The following is a 20,942-nucleotide window of genomic DNA, read 5'->3' as shown; positions in this document are numbered from 1 at the left end:
GGCGCTGCCAAAAGTGAGGCCATTTTTTTGACAGTCGACGAGCCTTCGGCGAGACTGGGGAATGAGGTGGAAGCAGAGTAGAATCTCTGCACGTGTCGGCTTCCTGGGCACCACGCACTGTCCCCAAGAGGCAGGGATTATTCTCTCTGAATCTTCTGGATAAGAAAACTAAGGCTCAGAGAGGTTAAATAATATGCTACAGTTAGTGAAGGGGCTGGCATACTAACTCCAGCTTGTCTTAGTCTAGAAGACTCTCTGCATGTCATAGAGGATAGTGCAGCTGGAGGGGACCACCCTGAGGTACCTAAGTGATGGTTTCTGGCTCTCCTTTGGTACCAAACCACACCTTATTGCAACTTCTGTTCACTAAACTCTGACTGTTCATCAGTGTGTCCCCAGAGTCCAGTGTCTGGCATGCAGCGGGCACTCAGAGAATAACCTTGGAGTAATGATGGTTGATGGATGGGTGAGAGAAAGAAAAAGAGGGAGGGAAGAAATCAAGAAATACGAAGTAAAGTTAAATCACAATAACTCAGAGGAAACCTCAGCCCTAAGGGGCGGAGAGCCCTGAGACTTTGGGGGGACGGCTGAGCAAATTGGCTCAATCCCAGCACCATCCTTTGTCCCTTCCCATTGCAGGGCTGATCCGGTCCCGAGTTCGCGGGGCAGATGTGGCCACAGCTGCTGTCCTCACCTTTCTGGACAGCCACTGCGAAGTGAACACCGAGTGGCTGCAGCCCATGCTGCAGCGGGTGAAGGAGGTAAGTCTGTCTGTCCCTGGGGGAGCCCTGGACGTGCCCACATGTCCTTGGCATGAGGGGAGATGACGAACGGTCTCTGGAGTTGGGCAGGCAGAGTAGGAAGCCTAAATGGTCTGCTCCCTCCTGAGTAACTTCACCTCATTGAGCTTTCTCATCTGAAAACAGGGATAATTGTAATATTTGTCCCACTGGGTTGTGGTGAGAATTAAATTGGCTGAAAGCCTGGGTGAGCCACAAAGCTCCTACTACGAATGGGTGGTGTTGTTTTCCTCCTGAGAGAGTGATGAGGAGTGAGGGTGAGTCAGGCTGGGAAGCCTGAGAAGGAGGGCGGAGAGGATGGTATTCTCAAGCAGGGGGCCCTCCCATGTGTCTGCTGTTCTCTAGAATGGGGAGGATTTGGACATATGGAGCACAGGATGAGGTGATTTCAACTCAACCATAAAAGACAAATAGCCCAATTTAAAAATGAGCAAAGGGGGCTTCCCTGGTGGCGCAGTGGTTGAGAATCTGCCTGCTAATGCAGGGGACATGGGTTCGAGCCCTGGTCCGGGAAGATCCCACATGCCGCGGAGCAACTAGACCCCTGAGCCACAACTACTGAGCCTGCGCGTCTGGAGCCTGTGCTCTGCAACAAGAGAGGCCCGGCCGCGACAGTGAGAGGCCCGCGCACCGCGATGAAGAGTGGCCCCCGCTCGCCGCAACTAGAGAAAGCCCTCGCACAGAAACGAAGACCCAACACAGCCAAAAATAAATAAATTAATAAATAAATAAATAAATAAATAAATAAATAAATTTAAAAATAAAAAAATAAAAATAAAAATGAGCAAAGGGGCTTCCCTGGTGGCACAGTGGTTAAGAATCTGCCTGCCAATGCAGAGGACACGGGTTTGAGCCCTTGTCCGGGAAGATCCCACAGGCCACGGAACAACTAAGCCCGTGTGCCACAACTTCTGAGCCTGCGCTCTAGAGCTCGCGAGCCACAACTACTGAGCCTGAGTGCCACAACTACTGAAGCCCGCAAGCCTAGAGCCCATGCTCCGCAACAAGAGAAGCCACCGCATTGAGAAGCCCGCGCACCGCAATGGAAAATGGACAAGTGGTCAACAAGCACATGAAAAGATGCTCAACGTTAAGTCATTAGGGAAATGCAAGTCAAAACCACAATGAGGTACCACTTGATACCTACAAGATGGTTATAATCAAAAGGATGGACAGTACAGTTGCTGGTGAGGATGTAGATAAATAGGAGTCTTTATACATTGCTGGGGAGCATGTCAAATGGTGCTGTTTTCCACTTTGGAAAACAGTCTGGCACTTCCTCAAAAGTTTAAACGTAGAGTTACCATATGACCCAGCAATTCCACTGCTAGGTATATACTCAAGAGAAATGAAAACATACCCCACACAAAAACTTGTGCCTGAGTGTTCAGAGCAGTGTTATTCAGAATAGCTGAAACATGGAAACAGCAAAATGTCTATCAACCATGAATGGGTAAACAGAATGTGATATATCCATACAGTGGAATACTGTTCAGCCATAAAAAGAATGAAGTAATGATACATGTTACAATATGGATGACCTTTGAAAACCTTATGCTAAGTGAAAGAAGCCAGTAACAAAAAACTGCATATTATATGATTCCATTTATATGAAATGTCTAGAATAAATAAATCTGTAGAAATACAAAGTGGATTAGTAGTTGTCAGGGGCTGGAGGGAGGCGGGTATGGGGAGTGACTGCTAATGGTACAGGGTTTCTTATTGGGGTGATGAAAATGTTTTGGAATTAGAGAGTGGTGATGGTGCCACAACCTTGTGAATATACTACAAACCACTGAATTGTACACTTTAAAATGGCGAATTTTATGGTATATCAATTATATTTAATAAAATTGTTATAAAAATGTGAATTATATCTCAATACAAAAAGTCTATAAAAAGGATAAGGTGAGGCCCCCATAGAACACTGTGGGAGACCATGGATGGTCTCCCCTGATCTGCCACGTCCCACAGTTTTGTCGTCCTGAGACGGAGTGTGAACTGAGGGGCAGAGCTGGATTCCAAGTTGCAGACAAGAGGATTTTGAGGGTCAGCACAGAATGCAGAGAGAGGAGGGAGAAGAAGCTCTGTTCCATGTCCCTCCATGGAGGCAGAAAAGAAGAGAACAGACATCCTGCTGATGGAGGGCAATTAAGTTTTGCACGTGGTATATGATAAAATCCACCACCACCACCACTATCCCCCCACCCCTCACCCCCAGAAAAAAACCTTTAGTAAAGTTGGCATATTACCCACCAATGTTTTGGAGGTGGATTTGTGTCTGGGAGATGATGAAGGGAGTGTGAGTCTGACTTTGAAGTGGATGTGGCATGAGAGGAGTGCCACCCAAGTTACACAGAGACTGCAGTGTCCCTGCCCTTAAGCTACCGGTTGTCCAGTTGGGAAGACTCAACCTCAACATGTACAAAGATGGACGACAATTAGTAAAACAACAGTTCAAACCAGCAACAGAAGATCCACATCAGGCAGCATCTGATTCACTGTCCCAGGAATTGTCTGGTCTATAATTGTGAGAGCAGTTTAAAAGAGGAAGAAGTCCTCAGCCTGCAGCAATCAGGGAGGGCTTTACTGAGGAGGTGAGATCCTGGCAGGGCTCAACATGATGTGAGAGGAAGAGGCTGGGAGAGCATCGTGCCCATGAGACCCAAGAGGGACCTTCCGGGAGCCTAGATGTGGTGATGCAGGACAGCTCCTGGGAGCCTGACGTGTCCTGCAGGAGGTGCTGAGTGCCCAATGCCTCGAAGAGAACTTCTTCACAGAGCAGGCAGTTGGGCCTTTATTCACAGAGTCCCTGGCCTCACGCCATCTCATGTGTCCTCTCCTAGGATCACACCCGCGTGGTGAGCCCCATCATTGATGTCATCAGTCTGGATAATTTCGCCTACCTTGCTGCATCTGCTGACCTTCGGGGAGGTGGGTCCGGCTCCCAGGGGAGGGGCTCTAGACCTGAAAGGAGGCAGGTGAGGGCAGGCAAAAGCCCTGGCTTGGTGCTCTTCTTCCCAACTGTGCCAGAGCGTCTCACACCCCCACCCCCTTTACCTCTAGAAAACGAAAGGGGATTGTGTAGAGCCGTGGGGTTGGGGACCAAGGGCCAGAGCTGGCAGTTGCAGGCTCCTGGCACAATCAGGGACAGAGCCAAGCTAGTCTCTGATCTTTCCCTCCCCCCGAACTTTGACACATCCTTCTCAAATACTGCCAGCCCAGGCACCATGTCCACAAGTTCTGGCAGAAGAACATGATATGACTACTGTCTTGGGGGTGAGGAAGGGGGAGCCCTCAACTTTGCACGGTTTCCTGACCTGTACGCCTGGAAATGGTCTAGACCTGGCCAAATATGGTAGTTATTAGCCACATTTGGCTATTGAGCTCTTGAAATGTGACCAATCTGACTGAGATGTGCTGTAAGAAAAACTACACACCAGGTTTTGAAGACTTAGTATGAAAGAATATAAAATATCTCATTAATAATTTTTTGTATTGATTATGAATATGTTCATCAATGATAATGATTGAAATGATAGTATTTTGGATATATTGCATTAAAAATACATTATTCAAATTAATCTCATATGTTCTTCTTACTTTTTGATATGACTACTAGAAAAATTTAAATTGCATGTGTGGCTTGCGTCTCCGGCTTGCATTGTATTTCTTTTGGGCAGCTCTGGTCTAGGCTTTAGAACTGTGCTGTCCAATACAGTAGATAATAGCCACTTTTGGCTATGTAAATTTGAATTAATTAAAATTAAGTAAAATTCAAAACTCAGTTCCTAAATTGCCCTAGCAGCATTTCAAGTGCTCAATAACCACATGTGACTAGTGTCTACCACGTTGGACAGTGCAGATATAGGACGTTTCCGTCATTGCAGCAAGTTCTATTGGGCAGGTTGCTCCAGAGAATCTTTTGCCAGGAGCTAATGCGCAGAGTGGATTTCCTATTTGGGGCTCAGTTTTCCAATAAATGGACAGAGTCGTTAGACGTTGAGGCTGAGTGGGATTCTGAAGGGAGCCAGGCATTTCTCCTTAGGGAAATCACCTCAGGGCCTTTGCACTTGCTGTTCCCCCACGTGGAATTCCCTTTCCCTACATGTCTGCATGGATCAGTTCTTCATTCAGGTCTCTACTCAAATGTTACCTCCTCAGAGAGCCTTTCCTATCTACCCTTACTAGAATGGCATGGGTACCCCTCCTTTCTTTTCTTTCTTTTTTTTCTTTTTTTTTAGCACTTTTCAACCCCAACTGACATATTATCCATTTACTGATTTATCTTTGTAAGTCTTTGTCTTACCCAGTAGATTGAAACTCCATGAGGACAGGGACCTGTCTTGTTCTGAATGAAGGAAAGACTACATGAATTGCTCAGGGCCCTCTACAAGCTGGGTTCTGATCAAGGGACACTCTCAGGGGTGGTGGAGTGAGGGGACAAGAGCCCCCGAGCCCCATCCTCACCCCAGTCTGTCCCTTAGGATTTGACTGGAGCCTGCATTTCAAGTGGGAGCAGATCCCTCTGGAGCAGAAGATTGCCCGGACAGACCCCACCAAGCCCATAAGGTCAGGACTGCTGTGGGCTCTGGAGAGACCCCTTCCTTCCCTGAGTCAGGGGCTTTGGAGGCTCCTGGGAGGGCCATTTCAGTCGCCAGGGCTCCTAGGGGTGCACGATCCAAGGTCTAACTCTGTTCTGGGCCCTGGGGAGAGAGAGAGGCCAGAGGCCAACAAGCGGGACAGATATCCGACTCCAGTGACTCTGCAAGTGGGGGATGCTAGGGCAAATGGCCTGGGCCCTGGGGCCATCTAGAGGGGCTCAGATTTTCCAGCTCATGTGTTACCTCTTTCCTCTCCTTGCTCCCAGGACACCTGTCATAGCTGGAGGAATCTTCGTGATTGACAAGTCTTGGTTTAACCACTTGGGAAAGTATGATGCCCAGATGGACATCTGGGGAGGAGAGAATTTTGGTAAGTTGGGAAATAACCACAATAATAATAATAGGTAACCCGGATTGAGTGTTTTCTATATGTAAGGCCCTAAGAATGTTACAGATATGGACTCCTTAAATCCTCACAATGAATCTCTGAAGTAAGTACTATTATATCTCCATTCTACTGGTAAAGAGACTGAGGCACAGAGAGGTTAAGTAATTTGTCCAGAGCCACACAGCTAGTCAACAAAGAGATTAGGTGGTTAGGGAGAACCTGTGGCCACGTGGCTAGACACGTGTATGGAGGAAGCACATGGCTGCTTCCCTACAAGAAAGGCTGGGGGTGGTGTGTGCAGTAGGGGGTGGCGGTTAAACGTAAGCAATGGGGTCAGATGGCCTGGGTGCAAATCCTGGCCCTACCACCTATAAGTTATTTGGCCCTGGGCAAGTGAAAGCCTCCCCAAGCCTCAGTTTCTCCAAGAGGCTGTTATAAGCACTCAGTGAGATGAGGGGGGTGAAGATGCTGGTAGCCATTATTATTATTATGAGGCCATAGGAACCCTTTAGCCCCACAAGGAAAGGGAAGAGCCAGTGAACCCCCAGGGTCGCTGGTGAGGTTCAGGTGAGATAAAGGCTGGGTACAGATGGAACATCTGATGTGGGTAATTTAAGGGGGGTTTATAAAAGGGCCTATTTACACGGCATGGGCAAGTTACAGGGAACCACAAGGGCCAGGGTAGGGCTGGGCTGGTGACTGCTGGGAGGTGTAGCCACCCCCAGGTCTGAAAGACAGGGAGGGAGTGCTCCCCGACAGTAGCTGTGGTCTTGGGGCGCCTGCAGCCAGTCCACTGTGCCAGGTGGAAGGTGTCAGGGGATAAACACCCGCCCTCACTCTCCCCCGACCTGCTGGCTGAACTTCCTCACACAGGAAGGAAGCCCAGGGGTGCAGCCCACACAGGCAGCCTCCCAGATGAGGAGCGTGGTGGAGGAGGGTGGTGATCGAACCCAGGGATCCAGGAGTGGGGCAGGGTTTTGGGGGCAGGTACCTTGAGGCTTGTGAAACACAAAAGCCTGTCCTTGCTGTGGCAGTGGACCCAGTCAGTCCTTTGCAGAGCCCTTTCCCACTGCTTCCTTTTTCAACCTGACCAGGTTTTTTGCAAAGTAAACAGGGCTGGTGGTATCTCACCCATCTGACAGATGGGCAAACTGAGGTAGACGCCACCTTCCAGATCTCAGCCGGGAAACTCCACGTCTGACAGGTGTAGGTAGTGCCTTTACAGGAGCCACTTAAGTGTTGTGGGGTGTGATCCAAGTCGGAGTCTGTGTTTCTGGGAGGCAAGGACCAGGTCTTTCTTCCCTCTCTGACTGGGGCAGTGGGACAGATGGGCAGTGGGGCTCCGACTCAGGACCAGCCGCAGTGGAAACAGGCGTGGGATTTTCACCCCTTTGTAACTTACTCTTGGAAACCGTTTCCAGGCAGGCATTCAGAGGAGTAAATTCTGGGAACTGGGGTGCAGTGACCCTTCCATTCTGACCTCCTTTTATGTATTTTGGGCCTAAGTGACCTCTTTTGTGTTCTCCATCTCAGCCTGAAGGGAGCTTTGGCAAATCCAGTTTCCTGTAAAGATTCAGAGGGCTGGGAAAGTAACGGTCTCTGCTGCATCCAGAGGCCTTTTTCTTTTTTCCTTCCTTCTTTTTTTTTTTTTTTTTAAGACTGGGGCCTGATGGAGAAACAAGTGAATGGTCAAATAGCTAACTTCAAACTCTGCCTGAGGCCAGGGCTCAGTGATTGCGGAACTGAAAGGTGAACCACACAGTGGTTCTAGGGAGGGTTTTGTTTCTTCGAAAAAATTCAAAGAAATTCCTAGGCTAGCCGTGGTGCTCAGACGTTCAGCTGCTGGGACCAGTTTAAGCCAGGAGACTCTCGTCACTGATGGGTTTGGGCCTTTCAGAACTGTTCATTTGTGGAAGGAAGGGAGGTGCCCAAACCGAGACTCGTTCCTGTTTCCCCTGAGAGAGCCAAACGCCGGAACCCAGAGGCCGCCTTGAGTGAGGGTGGCCAACGTGAAAACCTTGGGATTCTCATTAGGGATCCTTTTAAAAGGTAGTCAGATCATGTTACTCAGCTGCTCAAGACCCTGCAAGGGCTCCCGCATCACTCAGAGCAAAACCCGAAGTCCTTACACCATCTGCCCTTCCCCCCCGCAAGCACACACCGCCAGCTCCGCCCTCAGCTCCTCCTGCCCTCCCCGCACCTCGCTCCACTACTGCCTACGGTGCTCTTACCTCTAGCTGTGTGCCCTTGCTTGTCCCTCTGGCCGGAACGCTCATCCCTAAGAGTCACGTGCCTCTTCCTCTCCTCCTTCAGGCCTCGGCTCAAGTGTCCCATCCCCGTTCATCGAGAGCATCCCTAATCAGCCTCATTAAAACTGCAGCCTCACCCCCAACTCCACTCACCTGCTTCAGTCTCCTACCTGCTTCGCAGATGAAGTAGTCTACTCATTTTCTTGTCTGCTTGTATTTTGGTTTCTTCTTTTACTGAGTCCCTGTCTCCCCCCACTAGAGTGTAAGGGATTCTACAACGGCGTCTGACAGATCATGATCTGGTTCAAACAGTGGGACTTGCTGGACAAAGTGTGAACTTTACACTGCAGGTCTGCACCTGAGCGTGGAGGTGACCTTGGAGAGGTTATTTAACATCCTTGAGCTTCGCAGTCCTTACTAAAAACGTGGGGATCGTAACACCAACGCCACATGGTAGCTGTGAGAATTAGACATCAGCCGTAAAGAGCAGAGAGTGAGCGCTCAGTGAATGGATGATGGTTACCGCTTTTGTTGTTGCCATTGTTGTTGGTTTTTTTTGGCTGCGCCATGCAGCTTGTGGGATCTTAGTTCTCTGACCAGGGATCGAACCTGCCCGTGCCCTTGGCAGTGAAAGCGCAGCGTCCTAACCACCGGACCACCAGGGAATTCCCTGTCGTTGCCATTGTTGATAAAAATGACAATAAGTAATAGTAATGTGGGCAATATGGACTATGTGGGATGAAATGACCTAACTAGCATAACAAAGTTAATCTGGAAGAAATGGTACCAGAATGCAGATCTTCCGTCCCCAGTTCTAAATCTCAGTTGCCGAACCAGCTGCAGAGCTCTGACCAGGAGAAGGGACAGAGGCCTGGCAGTTTGCAGGCAGACCTAGGGAAGCCCATTAACGTAGCCAACCCTGGGTGCGGGTCCAGATATGCCTAACGTCCAGTCGTGGACCACACTGGGAAGTCACCTGGTGCACATAGGCTGGCCAGGAGGGGGGCCTTAGTCCTGCCACCTCCGCTGCCCACTCTGCAAGTCCCTGAGAGGGCCCTGAGCAGTCGCTCCAGATGAGAGCCCCCAGACCTGGCCAGGGACCACAAGTGTCCTTACAGCCAACTGGGGAGTGGGAAGAGGAACCTAGGCTGGGACTCATGAAAATAAATGGTCTTTCCGTTTGTTTTTTGGTTTTTTTTTAATTAAAAACAAAAAAACAAGGGCTACTGATTTTCTGGGACAAGAAGGAGGTGTTTTAATGTCAAAGGGTGTCCAACTTCAGGGTTAAAATGAAAGAAAGTAGAAAATCAGAAGAGATTATGTGAAGTTCAGCCAGCTGCCGAGGTGGGTCCTTGTCGGAAATGAGGATTGTTGAGTGGAAAACAGAGTGGGCAACTTGTGACGTCCCCTTCTGGGAGGCAGGATGGCCATTGCTCGCCTCTCCCAGAACTACTAGGGACCACAGTCATCTGTGAAAGCTCGTTCAGCGTCACCACCACCACCAAAAGGAAGTGTGTCTCAGTAGGGGCAGTGGTAGCTGTAAATGGAGACCACCAGGGCTATGAGGGAGGTCTGGGCCAGCCAGAAAGGTGCCAGCGGGTATGTGTGTGTGGAGGGTATGTGTGGTTTGTGTGTGTGGTGTGTGTGGAGGGTATGTGTGGTTTGTGTGTGTGGCGTGTGTGGAGGGTATGCGTGTGTGGAATGGGTGTGTAGTGTCTGTGTGGAGTGTGTGTGAGGAGGGGGTGTGTGTGTGGGATGTGTGTGTGCACACGCATGGAGAGAGCAGTCAGGAACACGTGCAAGGAGTGGGTGCACCCCGTGTAAACAGGCCCAGGAGCTCAGACACCAGCGTATGCCTCCAAGGAGACACCAAAGGCAAGGGAAGCCAGCTCCTTCCCACCTTCACTCCGTGGGGACTTGCCAAGTGGCTCCTCCCCCTCCTGATGGCTGCCGTCTCTGCAGAGCTCTCCTTCCGGGTGTGGATGTGCGGTGGGAGCTTGGAGATCGTGCCCTGCAGCCGGGTGGGCCACGTCTTCAGGAAACGGCACCCCTACAACTTTCCTGAGGGCAATGCCCTCACCTACATCAGGTAGGTCAGAGTGCAAAGAGCACCTCGCTAAGAGCTAGGACACCTAGACCCCAGCCCTGTCAGTTACCCAAGGGACTGTGGGTAGCTACCCCACCTTTCTGGGCCTCGGTTTCCCCATTTGCCCCCCATTCTGGGATCCCGGTACTGTCAGGCTGGAAGGATGAAGCTGGGAGTGTCTCCACCAGGCCTCTCTTGTTTTGACTGTCTTTGTCCATGAGGGTCTTGGAAAACCAGCCAAATGACCAACTGGAGGCTGCCCTCCACTCACTGGGTCCCAAGTACTGGTCATAGACGCCATGTCCTGACCCTGACTTGGTCAGCGTCTGCCCATCCGTGTCCCCAGTCACAGCGTGCACTTCATCTTGAGGGGCAGTGGGCAGGGTCGTAGAAGACCACCCCCATCACCCGCCCCCCTGATGCTGGTGGCAAGGGGAGGGTGGGAGGAGCGTCATGAGCGCCTCCCTCCCAGGGATGAGTCTTCATCTTCTCAGGCTCCCTTGTTGCCAGCGGTGGCTCCCCAGGTCTAGCTCAGCAAATGGCCTGTCTTTTTGTTTTGCTTCCCCTTATCCCATTTTAATTGTTTTTATACTTGTAAAAGTGATACATGCTTATTGTAAAAATTCAAACTGTATCATATATATTATATATATATCTGTACATATAGTATATTATACATTATAATTTTTACTCTTCATTTCACATAGAGAGAAAAAAGTGCAAGTCCCTTTCACCCAGTCTTACTCGTATCCACTTGTCTCTCCAAAAGTAACTACTGCTAATAGATTTCTAGCCTATCATTTCAGGTCTTTTAATTTATTTTCATATATATATATAGTTTCTGTATAGAGATGCATGCATTAGTGGGGTGTTTTTTTTACATTTTTTTAACTTTTTATTTTATATTGGAGTATAGTTGATTAACAATATTGGGTTAGTTTCAGGTGTACAGCAAAGTGATTTGGTTATACATATACATGTATCTATTCTTTTTGTGTTTTTTATATAAATGGGGTCGCACTGCATGATTTTTCTACAGCATGCTTTTCTGCCACTCCACACTAAATTGTAGACATCCTCCAGCGTCAGTATGTACTAACCTTGGTGTTCTTTTTCGAGGCTGCCTAGTACTCCATCATGTGGACGTAGTTCATTATTCTCCTACTGATGGGCATTTAGGTTGTCACCAGTGTTTTATGACACAAGTATTCTTGTACATGTCCCTTTGCCCACGTGCTGGTATTTTGGTAGAATAGATTCCTCAAAGTGGAGTGTGAAAGAGTACCCATACCCACAGAGTTGATGGATGCTGACAGATTGTCCTCCAAAAAGACTGTTCTCTTTGACACCACCCCAATCAGTATTCTTTCGCGTGCACTCCTGAGAGCCTCCGCACCCTGTACTGCACAGAGCTGATCTTGATCCCAACCCTAACTCTGTCACCGCCCTGGTGACCTTATTTTGCTCCTTCCTACCCTTTTAGGAATACCAAGCGCACTGCAGAGGTGTGGATGGATGAATACAAGCAATATTACTACGAGGCCCGGCCCTCGGCCATAGGGAAGGCCTTTGGCAGGTGGGCCCCTCTCCCAGCCCCCCTCGGCCCCCCTCCACAACCTTAGCAAAATACAAAATTGTGTGTACGCCAGGGAAGCGCTCAGGGTCTCCTTAGCAACTGAGCTGCCCCAGGCTGCTGGGCTCTTCCGGGCCTGTAGGGTATACGATGCAGAGACAAGGTTCGGGTCCTTGAGGAGGATGCAGCCTCATAGGGAGAAATAACCAGGGAGGGCTCGCTTATGAGAGCTCTGCCGGTCCACAAGCTGCCTGCAGGACAGACATCTGGGGAAGTGCTTAAGGATGGCTCTCTGTAGAAAACACTCGGGGTTTTGGCTCTACCCCTTGCTGTTCAAAATCTGACGGTGATCCGTTAGCTTATTTTTCTGCCCTGAACTGTTATGACTACAGTCTAGTTAAGCATTTTCAAAATGTGGATTAGTTGCGAAATCAATTTAGAGAGTCGTGACCAGTATTTTTTTTTAAATGATAGAGAACTAGAGTATTACAGATTAGTACAGAACATAACAGTTGATTGCAGTTATGGATAGATATTGTTTTGTGAAAACTCTTATTTTGGTTGAATGTTTGTAGCCATATATGCCCATGGGTATACTTGGTCACAATGTATTTATTTCTTACTTAATGTTGTGGTCAGATATGTTTGAAAACATTATTAGCGATCATCAATGAATCTCCCTCTATTTGTTTGTATTTATCCCTTAAAAAAAAAAGTTAAAAAAAAAAAGAAGTTATGTCACTATTTCTTTTAGTGGGGAAGTAACATCTGCTGAGGACCTACCCTGTGCTCGGCACTTATGTCCCCTTTATTCATTTGATTCTCACCAAAACCTTTGGAGATAGATGGTTGTGTCCCCACTTTACTGAGAACAAACAGGCTCAGAGAGGCGGTGAGGGTCATCTGTCAGTGGCCATCATGGTCAGTGGAGCTGAGGAAGGTGTCCATGGACACATCAGATGGTTTTTATTTGCCAACTTTTTGGAAAGATGTTTAAAGCGTGGTTTTCTTGTTGGTAGACACTTGCTGCTCAACTGGAATGCAGGAAAGGAAAACTAGTTCACTAAGGCTCTGCTAAGTCTGTGAAAATAAGGACCAGATAGTGGTATCCTCACTTGAGGTCTCAAGGAGTAAGAAGCTGAGATTAAAGCCTGGCCCCCGTGGGCTGGGCAGATCCTGAAAGGTGAGCAGGAATTTGAGGAGAGAAATAAGGCGTGGCCAGGAAACCTGGGACGAGCTTGCAGGTCAGAGAATGACTTAAGGCAGGGACCAAGGCTGGAAGGCAGCCTTGGACAGCTCCTGGCCCTAGCTCCCTGGGGTAGGTGGAAAGAGGGGGCCGGCCTCCCGGGCCTTCTCACGCCCGCTGAGCATTGCCTTCTCCTCCAGCGTGGCCACGCGGATCGAGCAGAGGAAGAAGATGAACTGCAAGTCCTTCCGCTGGTACCTGGATAACGTCTACCCAGAGCTCACGTGAGTGCAGCCCTCAGCTCGTGCATCTGGCCTGGGTGGGGGCCGGCAGCTTGGGGACCCTTCACCCTGATCTCTCCCCAGCCCAGGCAATCTGGCTCTTTCTAGCTGTCGGTGTTTGTTGTCATGTGAAGGGTCTGGAGGAACCAGGAGGAGGTTACCAGGAGTTAAGAGTGAGGTGTGGTAGGAACCAAAGTTTAACAGACTGGGCCTTAGAGCTAGAAATGGGCATTGTCCCCTTAGGACAGCAACAGTGCACTATGTAGCAAAGGCTGCAGAAACACTCATTTCCTTTGACTCTCTTCTCTCCCTTCTGGGAGTTTATCCCTAAGGAAATAAAGCAACCAAAGCAAAAAACCTGTTGACAAATAAATGTCCACTGTAGACTTCTCTGCTGTGAAAAAATCGAGAAATAACTAACAATAGGGGCTGGGTTTAGTGAATCATGATGCGTCGACCTAAACAAATATGTGTCAATTAATGTTATAATCATAAACCGTGAAAAAACATGGGGAAATGTTTGCTCCAGCAAATGAGGAAGCAGCGTGAAAATGGTGTATGTGTGTGGGCTACAGCACGGTGGGCAGTAGCTGTAATGACAGGGGTGGGAGGGCAGAGCTGATTCTTTTTTCCCTCATTTCAAAATGCTTCTCAGCATCCTGGCTACATCATTCCTCACCTCCTCCAGGTCTTGACTCAGCTGTCCCCGCTGCGTGAGGCTCCCCCGAACTCTGCATTGGCCGACTGCACCTTCCCCAGCATTCCCTGCTTATTTTCCTCTGTCACCCTTATTGTCATTCAGCATATATGTGGCCAATTAATTTTATTGTCATCTCCCCACACTTGACAGGAAGCTTCGTGAGGGTAGAGGTGTTTATCTGTTTTGCTCACTGCCTTATCTCCAGCCCCTAGAACAGTGCCTGTCACAAAATGGGCACTCGATAAATATTTTTAACTGAATAAATTGCATAGTCAATAAGTGTCAGTAATAACTTTGAAATTAGCATTCTCTCTTCTAGAAATGTCACCTCGGGGAACGGGTTTTTCCGCTGCTGTCTCCCAAGGATGCTATCATGGCTTTCCAGAACACTCCATCTCTCAGAGCCTGCAGATCCTCCAAGGAGGCAAATCTTTGTCCTTCAAGGGCAGATTTGATTTTTGGAAAACAGCCGTAGTTAAGTTGTAGCCAAGTCCAGTGAATAAGCTGGTTGATTAACCCAGATAATACAATCCTGGGTCCCAAATACAGGGTGACAAGACTGAAACAAGTAACAAGGATAAACGGACTCTGCAAGCAATGTTCAAGGAATTCCAGAAGAGTCTGAGCGGCGGCAGCATCCTTGGAAGAAGTTGGCAGCCTGGAGGACCCCAGCTCCCCAGATGATGGCTGTGCATGGAAGAACATTAATTTACAAACTTGTAATAAACGAACAGCTTCCTCAAGTGGCCACTTTTAAGGGGACAGTTTCATTCAGACATGTCATTTCTGAGGGTAAAAAGCATAGTCTTTCTTTATGTTCTGTCAGAGTTCATGCTATCCGGTTGCAGCCATGGCCTCCAGGCCTCAGACAGGAGCTGGGGAGCTGGGGGAAGAGTTGGGAGGATCGGGGATGTGCCTCTCCCCCCCACACCCCAGTCCCCACGCAGTGTCCCATGTCATCCCCTGAGGACCAAGAGGAAGAAGTAGTTTATAACTACCAGAAGTCTGGATCTATCACAAAGACAGGAGAGTGGATGAAACCAGCCGTGTGATATGAGGAGCATAAGTCACCTTCCGTTTGTTTTGTCACTGTGTGGACGTTTAAAAATGATTTTTTGTTGTTAAGGTAGAAATTGCAGCTCATTCCTATCCAGTTTACTCATCCTCTGTCTGTTCCTTCATGTTCTGCCTCAGTTCTCAAGGCGAGGGGCCCGGAGTGGACCAGGTTGTTAATTAGAAAGGAGATCTATAGGCCCAAATGATACCATGTTCCTCCAAACAGGATCCTAATAGTTGGGCCACACTTGCAGATGGTCAGTGGAGAAACTTAGGAGGCTGAACGGAGAGGCCTTTGCTTTCCTAGGCCTGCCTGCAGCACTGCTACAGTGCTCCCGCTTTTCCAGATCAGAGTTCTGTGGCTAGCCTCAGCAATTGCTAATGTATTACTTTTATTAGGATGTTCAGGAACAGTTGTGCAGGCTGTGCATTGCACAAGCACACCATATTTGAAGGGAGCTGGTCACACATATTGTACATTTATTACTACAATTCCTGGCAAATGACAGTAGAAGTCTTCTAACAAAAGACTTTGTCTTTTTTTTCATAATGTAGAAAATCATCTATATTATGATGATTTTCTAACAGATGGAAGTAAAGTGTCTCAAGAAAGGGATGCCTATTGCTGTTTCTACAAAGGCATCATAAGGGCTAATGGCAGCCCAGCTTCGAAGTGGTCCACAGAGAGGAAAGCAGATGCAGATTTAAGAGGGCTACCAACAAATAGGACAGCTTAACCTGGCTCTGCCAGAGAGCAGAGGAAGGGTGGTGATGGCCATCCCAGCTGCTGCAGGGCTGCTACCACTCAGACACCTCAGGAGCTGCATCTGGTCTTGAGATTGCTGCCCAAGCCCCGGGTTTCCTCCATAAGCATCAGTGGGCAGGCCTTTGTTGTCAGTGACATTGCCACACTTGGACAGTACCCACCTCACCTCTGAAAACTGATCGTCTTGCACATATTCCTAAGCAACAGCGGGTAGGGAGGGGAAGAGAAGAGGAGGGTCTGGAACAACCTTGGCTTCTCAAAGAGGCTCCCGCAGGACCTTGTCGCTGTATAGAGGGGAAGTATAACACGTTGCCCCTGGATGAAGCAGAGGGGTGGAGCTTTTGCCTTCCAACAGCCTTGCACCTAGCAGGTTGCAAACTTAAATCCTACAGTGATCAGACAGGCAATGTCAATAAGTCAAGTGGGTGGGGATGACAGTAAGGAGTGGAGGGGACTGTGGCAAACTGAAATGCACAAGCTCCACCCATAAGGGGGCAGCTGCTGCTCATGACAGTGTGTTAGTGCCGTGCTGGAATGCAAGTTCGGTGTGGCCTGACCTTCCTATGTTTTCCAAAGAAGCTGGATTTTTGGTGTGATGAATAGGGAGATTGAGATTGACATATATACACTAATACATATAAAATGGATAACTAATAAGAATCTGCTGTATAAAAAAATAAATAAAATTCTAAAATTCAAAACAAAAAATTCTAAAGTTCAAAAAAAAAAAAAAAAAGAAGCTGGATTTTTCTGTGTAAACTTGAAATCTTAAAATACTGCCAACTAATTAAAACCACCAACAGTCACACTGTGCAGGTCAGAAAAAACCTGTCCAGGGTCAGATTCAGCTTAGGGGCCAACAGTTTGCAGCCTCTGTTCTGGAACTGCACGACCTCTTACAAGGAGGTGTGGGGTTCTGAAGGGGCACTGCTACCAGTAGTGTGGAGGGAAAGTGAAGGGCTCTCCTTGAGGCTCTGTGAGAGCGGGTAGGTTCTGGGAATCCGGGGGCTTCCAACCAGCCCTGAGGAAGGAAGACCTGGTTTGGTCGAGGTCCTGCAGGATGTCCACATGAGACAAGAGAGTGCTGGAAATGTTCTGATCCATGCCCCCCGCCCAGGTTCTCTTCCTGACAGAGGTAACAGAGGCAGATAGGATTAGCATGTGGTCAGACTCTAAGCCCTCCTTGTTCCCCATCACGCCCTGTGGGTCTGTAAGCCAAGTGCGTGTATAACCTTCTAAACCCACGTCAGCTGGGGCCAGCATCCCCCTTAGGTTTATTACCCACAGGGTAAGACAGCGTGTTTTATATCTGTGTGTGTGTTTAAGCATATTTTTCCTGTGCATATAAAATGTTTTAATAATACACTATTTTGAAACATGCCTGTTTTACTTAACTGTATGTTTTGAACACTTACCCACATTACCAGAGTCATTTTTAATGGCTAAAGGTTTTTTCCATCCTACAGCTGAATCAGAATTTACTTAGCCCATCCCCTATTGTTGGATATCTAGGAATTTCCAGTGTTTTCGGTGTAAGCAGTCACTCTGAATGAATATCTTTTAAACTAAATCTCTGCACACATCTTTAATTATTGCCCTAGGATACTAAGTTCCTGGAAGTGGGACAAAGGTGTGCACATTTTTAAGGCCTTTGATACATAATACTACACTGCCCTCCAGAAAAGGTGGGCCAATTTATGCTCTCACCCAATCCCACAGCTATTGCCAACACTAGGTAGTGATATTTAAAATATATATATATATGTATATATATATGTATATGTGTGTATATATACATAAATATACACACATACACTTAAATATATAATTTTATGTATGTAAATAAATTATATAAACACACACACACACATATATATATACACATATGGTAAACAAACAGTGGTACCTCTCTAATATGTATTTCTTTAATCATTGGTGAGATGGAATACATTTTCATATTTGTGTATTTTACATTTGCCGCTTCAAAGTGACCCCTTCCCTGTCATTTCGAGATTGTTTATTGAGCCCACATTTGGGCCTCAGCCTCTCCCCAGCCTGTCCTCTTTCTGGACTGGGGAGCCCTGGTTTCTGGTTTGAACCCTCTCAGGCCTGGCCTCCAGGGCAGTCCCTGGGGCTCCCGGAGCTGCCCAGAACCCAGTGGGGCGAGGCCCAGTCTTCCCAGAGGCACCCCTGCTCCCTCCCCATCCCCTGCTCACCTCCCCCTGCTGCCAGGCCTGCTCCCCGGCTCCCCTCCCCACGGACACCTGGGTGCCCCGAGAGCTGGCAGGGTGCTGCCCTCTGGGTAAGGGTGGGTAAGCCCGGGGAGGGCAGAGGACAAGCCTGACCGCTGCCTTTCCTCTCAGCGTCCCCGTGAAGGAAGTGCTCCCCGGCATCGTTAAGCAGGGCCCTAATTGCTTAGAATCCCAGGGCCAGGACACGGCTGGTAACTTCCTGCTCAGCATGGGGACCTGCAGAGGGTCTGCCAAGAGCCCGCCGGCAGCCCAGGTAAGTGGCTTAGGGCCCCCGGGTCAGGACCGGGCGCGGGTGGAGACCTCCCTCTGCCCGTTCTCATCTTCCCTCTGCCTACACCTTCCATAAACCCACCTTCCCAAGGACCCTGCAAGCTGTCCCCTCCCACTCTGCTCCTTGGGTCTGCTCCCACCATACTCGGTCGCCTTTGTAGCCTGTCACACAGTCACCCTATGGGCACCACCTGCTTTCTCCTTTCAGAGGGAGAAATGCTGCCCGAATAGAGCCCAGTTCTCTCCTGGGATGCAGCTGTGGTCCGCCTGTATATACAGGGCATGCAGGACGCCTGTGTACACACGTGCGCAACATGAGTGTTGATGCACCACGTCGAAGTAGAGCAGGTCATGGAGACCCCGGCGTGGACTGGCTCCCTGGCTGCCCTGCTCCCGTGTCCTGTCTTTCTCCCCATCCCCTGAGCATCCCTTCGTACATCCTCTGTCCAGCTCCAGCTAAGCTCCCCCACCCCAATATTCTATTATGAAAAATTTCAAACAGAGAAAAGTTGAAAGAATTGTACAGTGATTACCCATACACCCATCCCTAGTATTTGTAGAAAATTTTACCAAAATACACAGTGTATTTGCTTTATCGTCTATATACCCATCTATCCATCCATCCGTTGCTGTACTTTTGGACTTGGCCTTTCTGCTCCCTGTCTTGCAGGCGTGGCTGTTCAGTGACCATCTCATCCAGCAGCAGGGGAAGTGCCTAGCTGCCGCTTCCACCTCCATCTCCCCCGGGTCCCTGGTCGTACTGCAGGCGTGCAACCCGAGAGAAGGCAGGCAGGTAAGCCTTCTCACCCATGGGCATGGGATGGCGGCAGCCCCGGGGAACACAGTGCAGGTTTGACATACAGACTCAAATAAGCCCTCCAGAGTGAGGATCTGGGGGACCTAAGCCAGTATCCAGGTCAAGTCTATTGTTTTCCTCATGACGAAGTACGGTAAATAGTTGTTAGGTGTCCATCCTGCATCCTGTGGCTCCGTGCGGGCAGGGACTATTTATCTTGTCAACACTGTATCCCTAGCCCCTGACAACCAGCACAGCCAAAATAAATGTGAGCTTTTACTGAGAACCTGTGCTAGGGGTTTTACATAGGTCATCTCATCTAATTCTCCCAGCAACCCAGCAATGTGGGCCCTAGTACTAACCCCATTTTAGAGGTGAGAAAACTGAGGCTTACTGAATTTAAGAAACATATCAGATCACATAGTTGGGAAGGGGTGGAACTGAGGTTCAAACCCAGGTCAGCATGACTCCTAAGCCCACAGTCTTGCCCCAGCACATAGTAGGTGCTCAGTAAATATTTCTTGACTGCTGGCTGATTGGGGAAACTGAGATCCAGCCACAGTGTTTTCCAAGCTGGCACGCCGGCCTCACGTGAACACTGCCTTTTCCATTTGTCAAACACTCTCACCTGCCCTATTTTCATTAATCCTGGGAGACAGGTCAGGCCTGCCTGTTGAGGAAGAAACGGACGCTCAGGGCACACAGCAGCCAGTGACAGTCAGCCCCACTCCATTCCTGGCTGGGAGGGCTGCCGCTCTGCCCGGGAATGGACACAAAGGCCAGAGTTCTGGTCCAGTCCTTCCTCTGCCCACACCTTCTTGGTAGCTCCCACTGTGCCTGACCCTGGCCAGCCTGCAGGGCAGTGCAAGGGGCAGAGGAGTGCCTGGCTTTTTGATTCAGCCACCGGCTTTTCCTCCCATCCCTTTTCTGTTGCCTGGGTCAGCTCTTTCTTTAGGGATGACTGGCAGTTTGCTGTTTTATTCTGGAAAAGCAGCCAGATGCTTCCTCTCCCTTCAGCCTCCGTGTGTGTGTGTGTGTGTGTGTGAGTGAGGGAGAGAGAGAGATTTGTGTGCCAAGGCCTGCCCGCTGGGCCTGCGGGACACATCTGAAGCACTTCCTGGGTGGGACGCTGCAGCTTGTCCTGCCTGCCCTCTGCGCCTGCCCTCTGCCCCTGCCCTGCAGTTAGGTGGGTTCCCAGGCTCCCCTTGACCTGGAGTACCGGCCTCTCTGAGGGTCAGGCCTTGAGCCCACTCCCAGCCCCATCCTTGCGGAGGCCAAAGTCAGGGAAGTAGCTCCCAGGGTAGCCACCACTCAAATACTTCTCTGGAGCTGAAGCATCCATTTCCCCCTTCACACTGACCCAGGGCTCCTAGGAATCTCCTTTGGCCCCATTCCTTCTGCCCCTGCAAATCCTGCAGGGGCCCCAACAGCTGAGCCCTCTCTTCCAGGAGGACACGGTGAGCAGCTCTCCCACTGCCGGTGCCTTCTCAAATCTAGGCCTCCCTTCCTGGTCCCCCTTTGGCCTCGTTTCTGAGGCCACCTGGGTATCAGTTATGGGAGAGATACCTGTGCATAGAGCTGCTGGGAAGATGTCAGCAGGTCCTAGCTCCGTCACCACCCCTCACCTCTCTGGGCCTGTCTTCTCACTTATAAAATGAGGGGCTCCCTCCCTGTCTGCCTTATAAGGAATCTGCAAGAACCGAGACTGTGGCGATGGGAGAGAGCTCTGAGGTGATATTGTTTCCCTGGCCAGGCCAGAACATAATGGCCAGGAGAGTCGGAGAGACCCCAAGACTGTGCCTGATGGCACCGGTAGGAAGTGAGAATCCCGTGATTTGCAGAGCACTTCCTCATGACTGGGTGATTCATTCATTCACCCATGCATTCATTCTTCATAAAACAAAACTGCATTGGGTGCCTACCTTGTGTCAAGGA

The 20,942-nt window shown here is 49.3% G+C and overlaps 1 protein-coding gene across 2 annotated transcripts in view; it reads left to right on the top strand.

The window, feature by feature from the left end:
* GALNT16 (polypeptide N-acetylgalactosaminyltransferase 16) overlaps positions 1-20,942 on the top strand; it is a 121,244-nt gene that overhangs the window by 78,168 nt on the left and 22,134 nt on the right. The window contains exons 6-14 of one of the 2 annotated variants that reach the window (XM_082451722.1): positions 640-761; positions 3,647-3,734; positions 5,288-5,372; positions 5,671-5,774; positions 10,004-10,130; positions 11,611-11,703; positions 13,087-13,170; positions 18,053-18,194; positions 18,882-19,004. In XM_082451722.1, coding sequence (XP_082307848.1) covers positions 640-761; positions 3,647-3,734; positions 5,288-5,372; positions 5,671-5,774; positions 10,004-10,130; positions 11,611-11,703; positions 13,087-13,170; positions 18,053-18,194; positions 18,882-19,004 — 968 coding nt within the window. Of the gene's footprint in view, positions 1-639; positions 762-3,646; positions 3,735-5,287; positions 5,373-5,670; positions 5,775-10,003; positions 10,131-11,610; positions 11,704-13,086; positions 13,171-14,186; positions 17,441-18,052; positions 18,195-18,881; positions 19,005-20,942 lie in introns of those variants that run through there. The other variant, XM_082451723.1, reaches the window with a different exon arrangement.

This window comes from Balaenoptera physalus (genome assembly GCF_965194825.1).
Source record: "Balaenoptera physalus genome assembly, chromosome: 2".
NCBI classification, from domain to species: Eukaryota; Metazoa; Chordata; class Mammalia; order Artiodactyla; family Balaenopteridae; genus Balaenoptera; species Balaenoptera physalus.
Note: the sequence above shows the minus strand (reverse complement) of the source record. Positions and strands in the feature narration are given on the sequence as shown.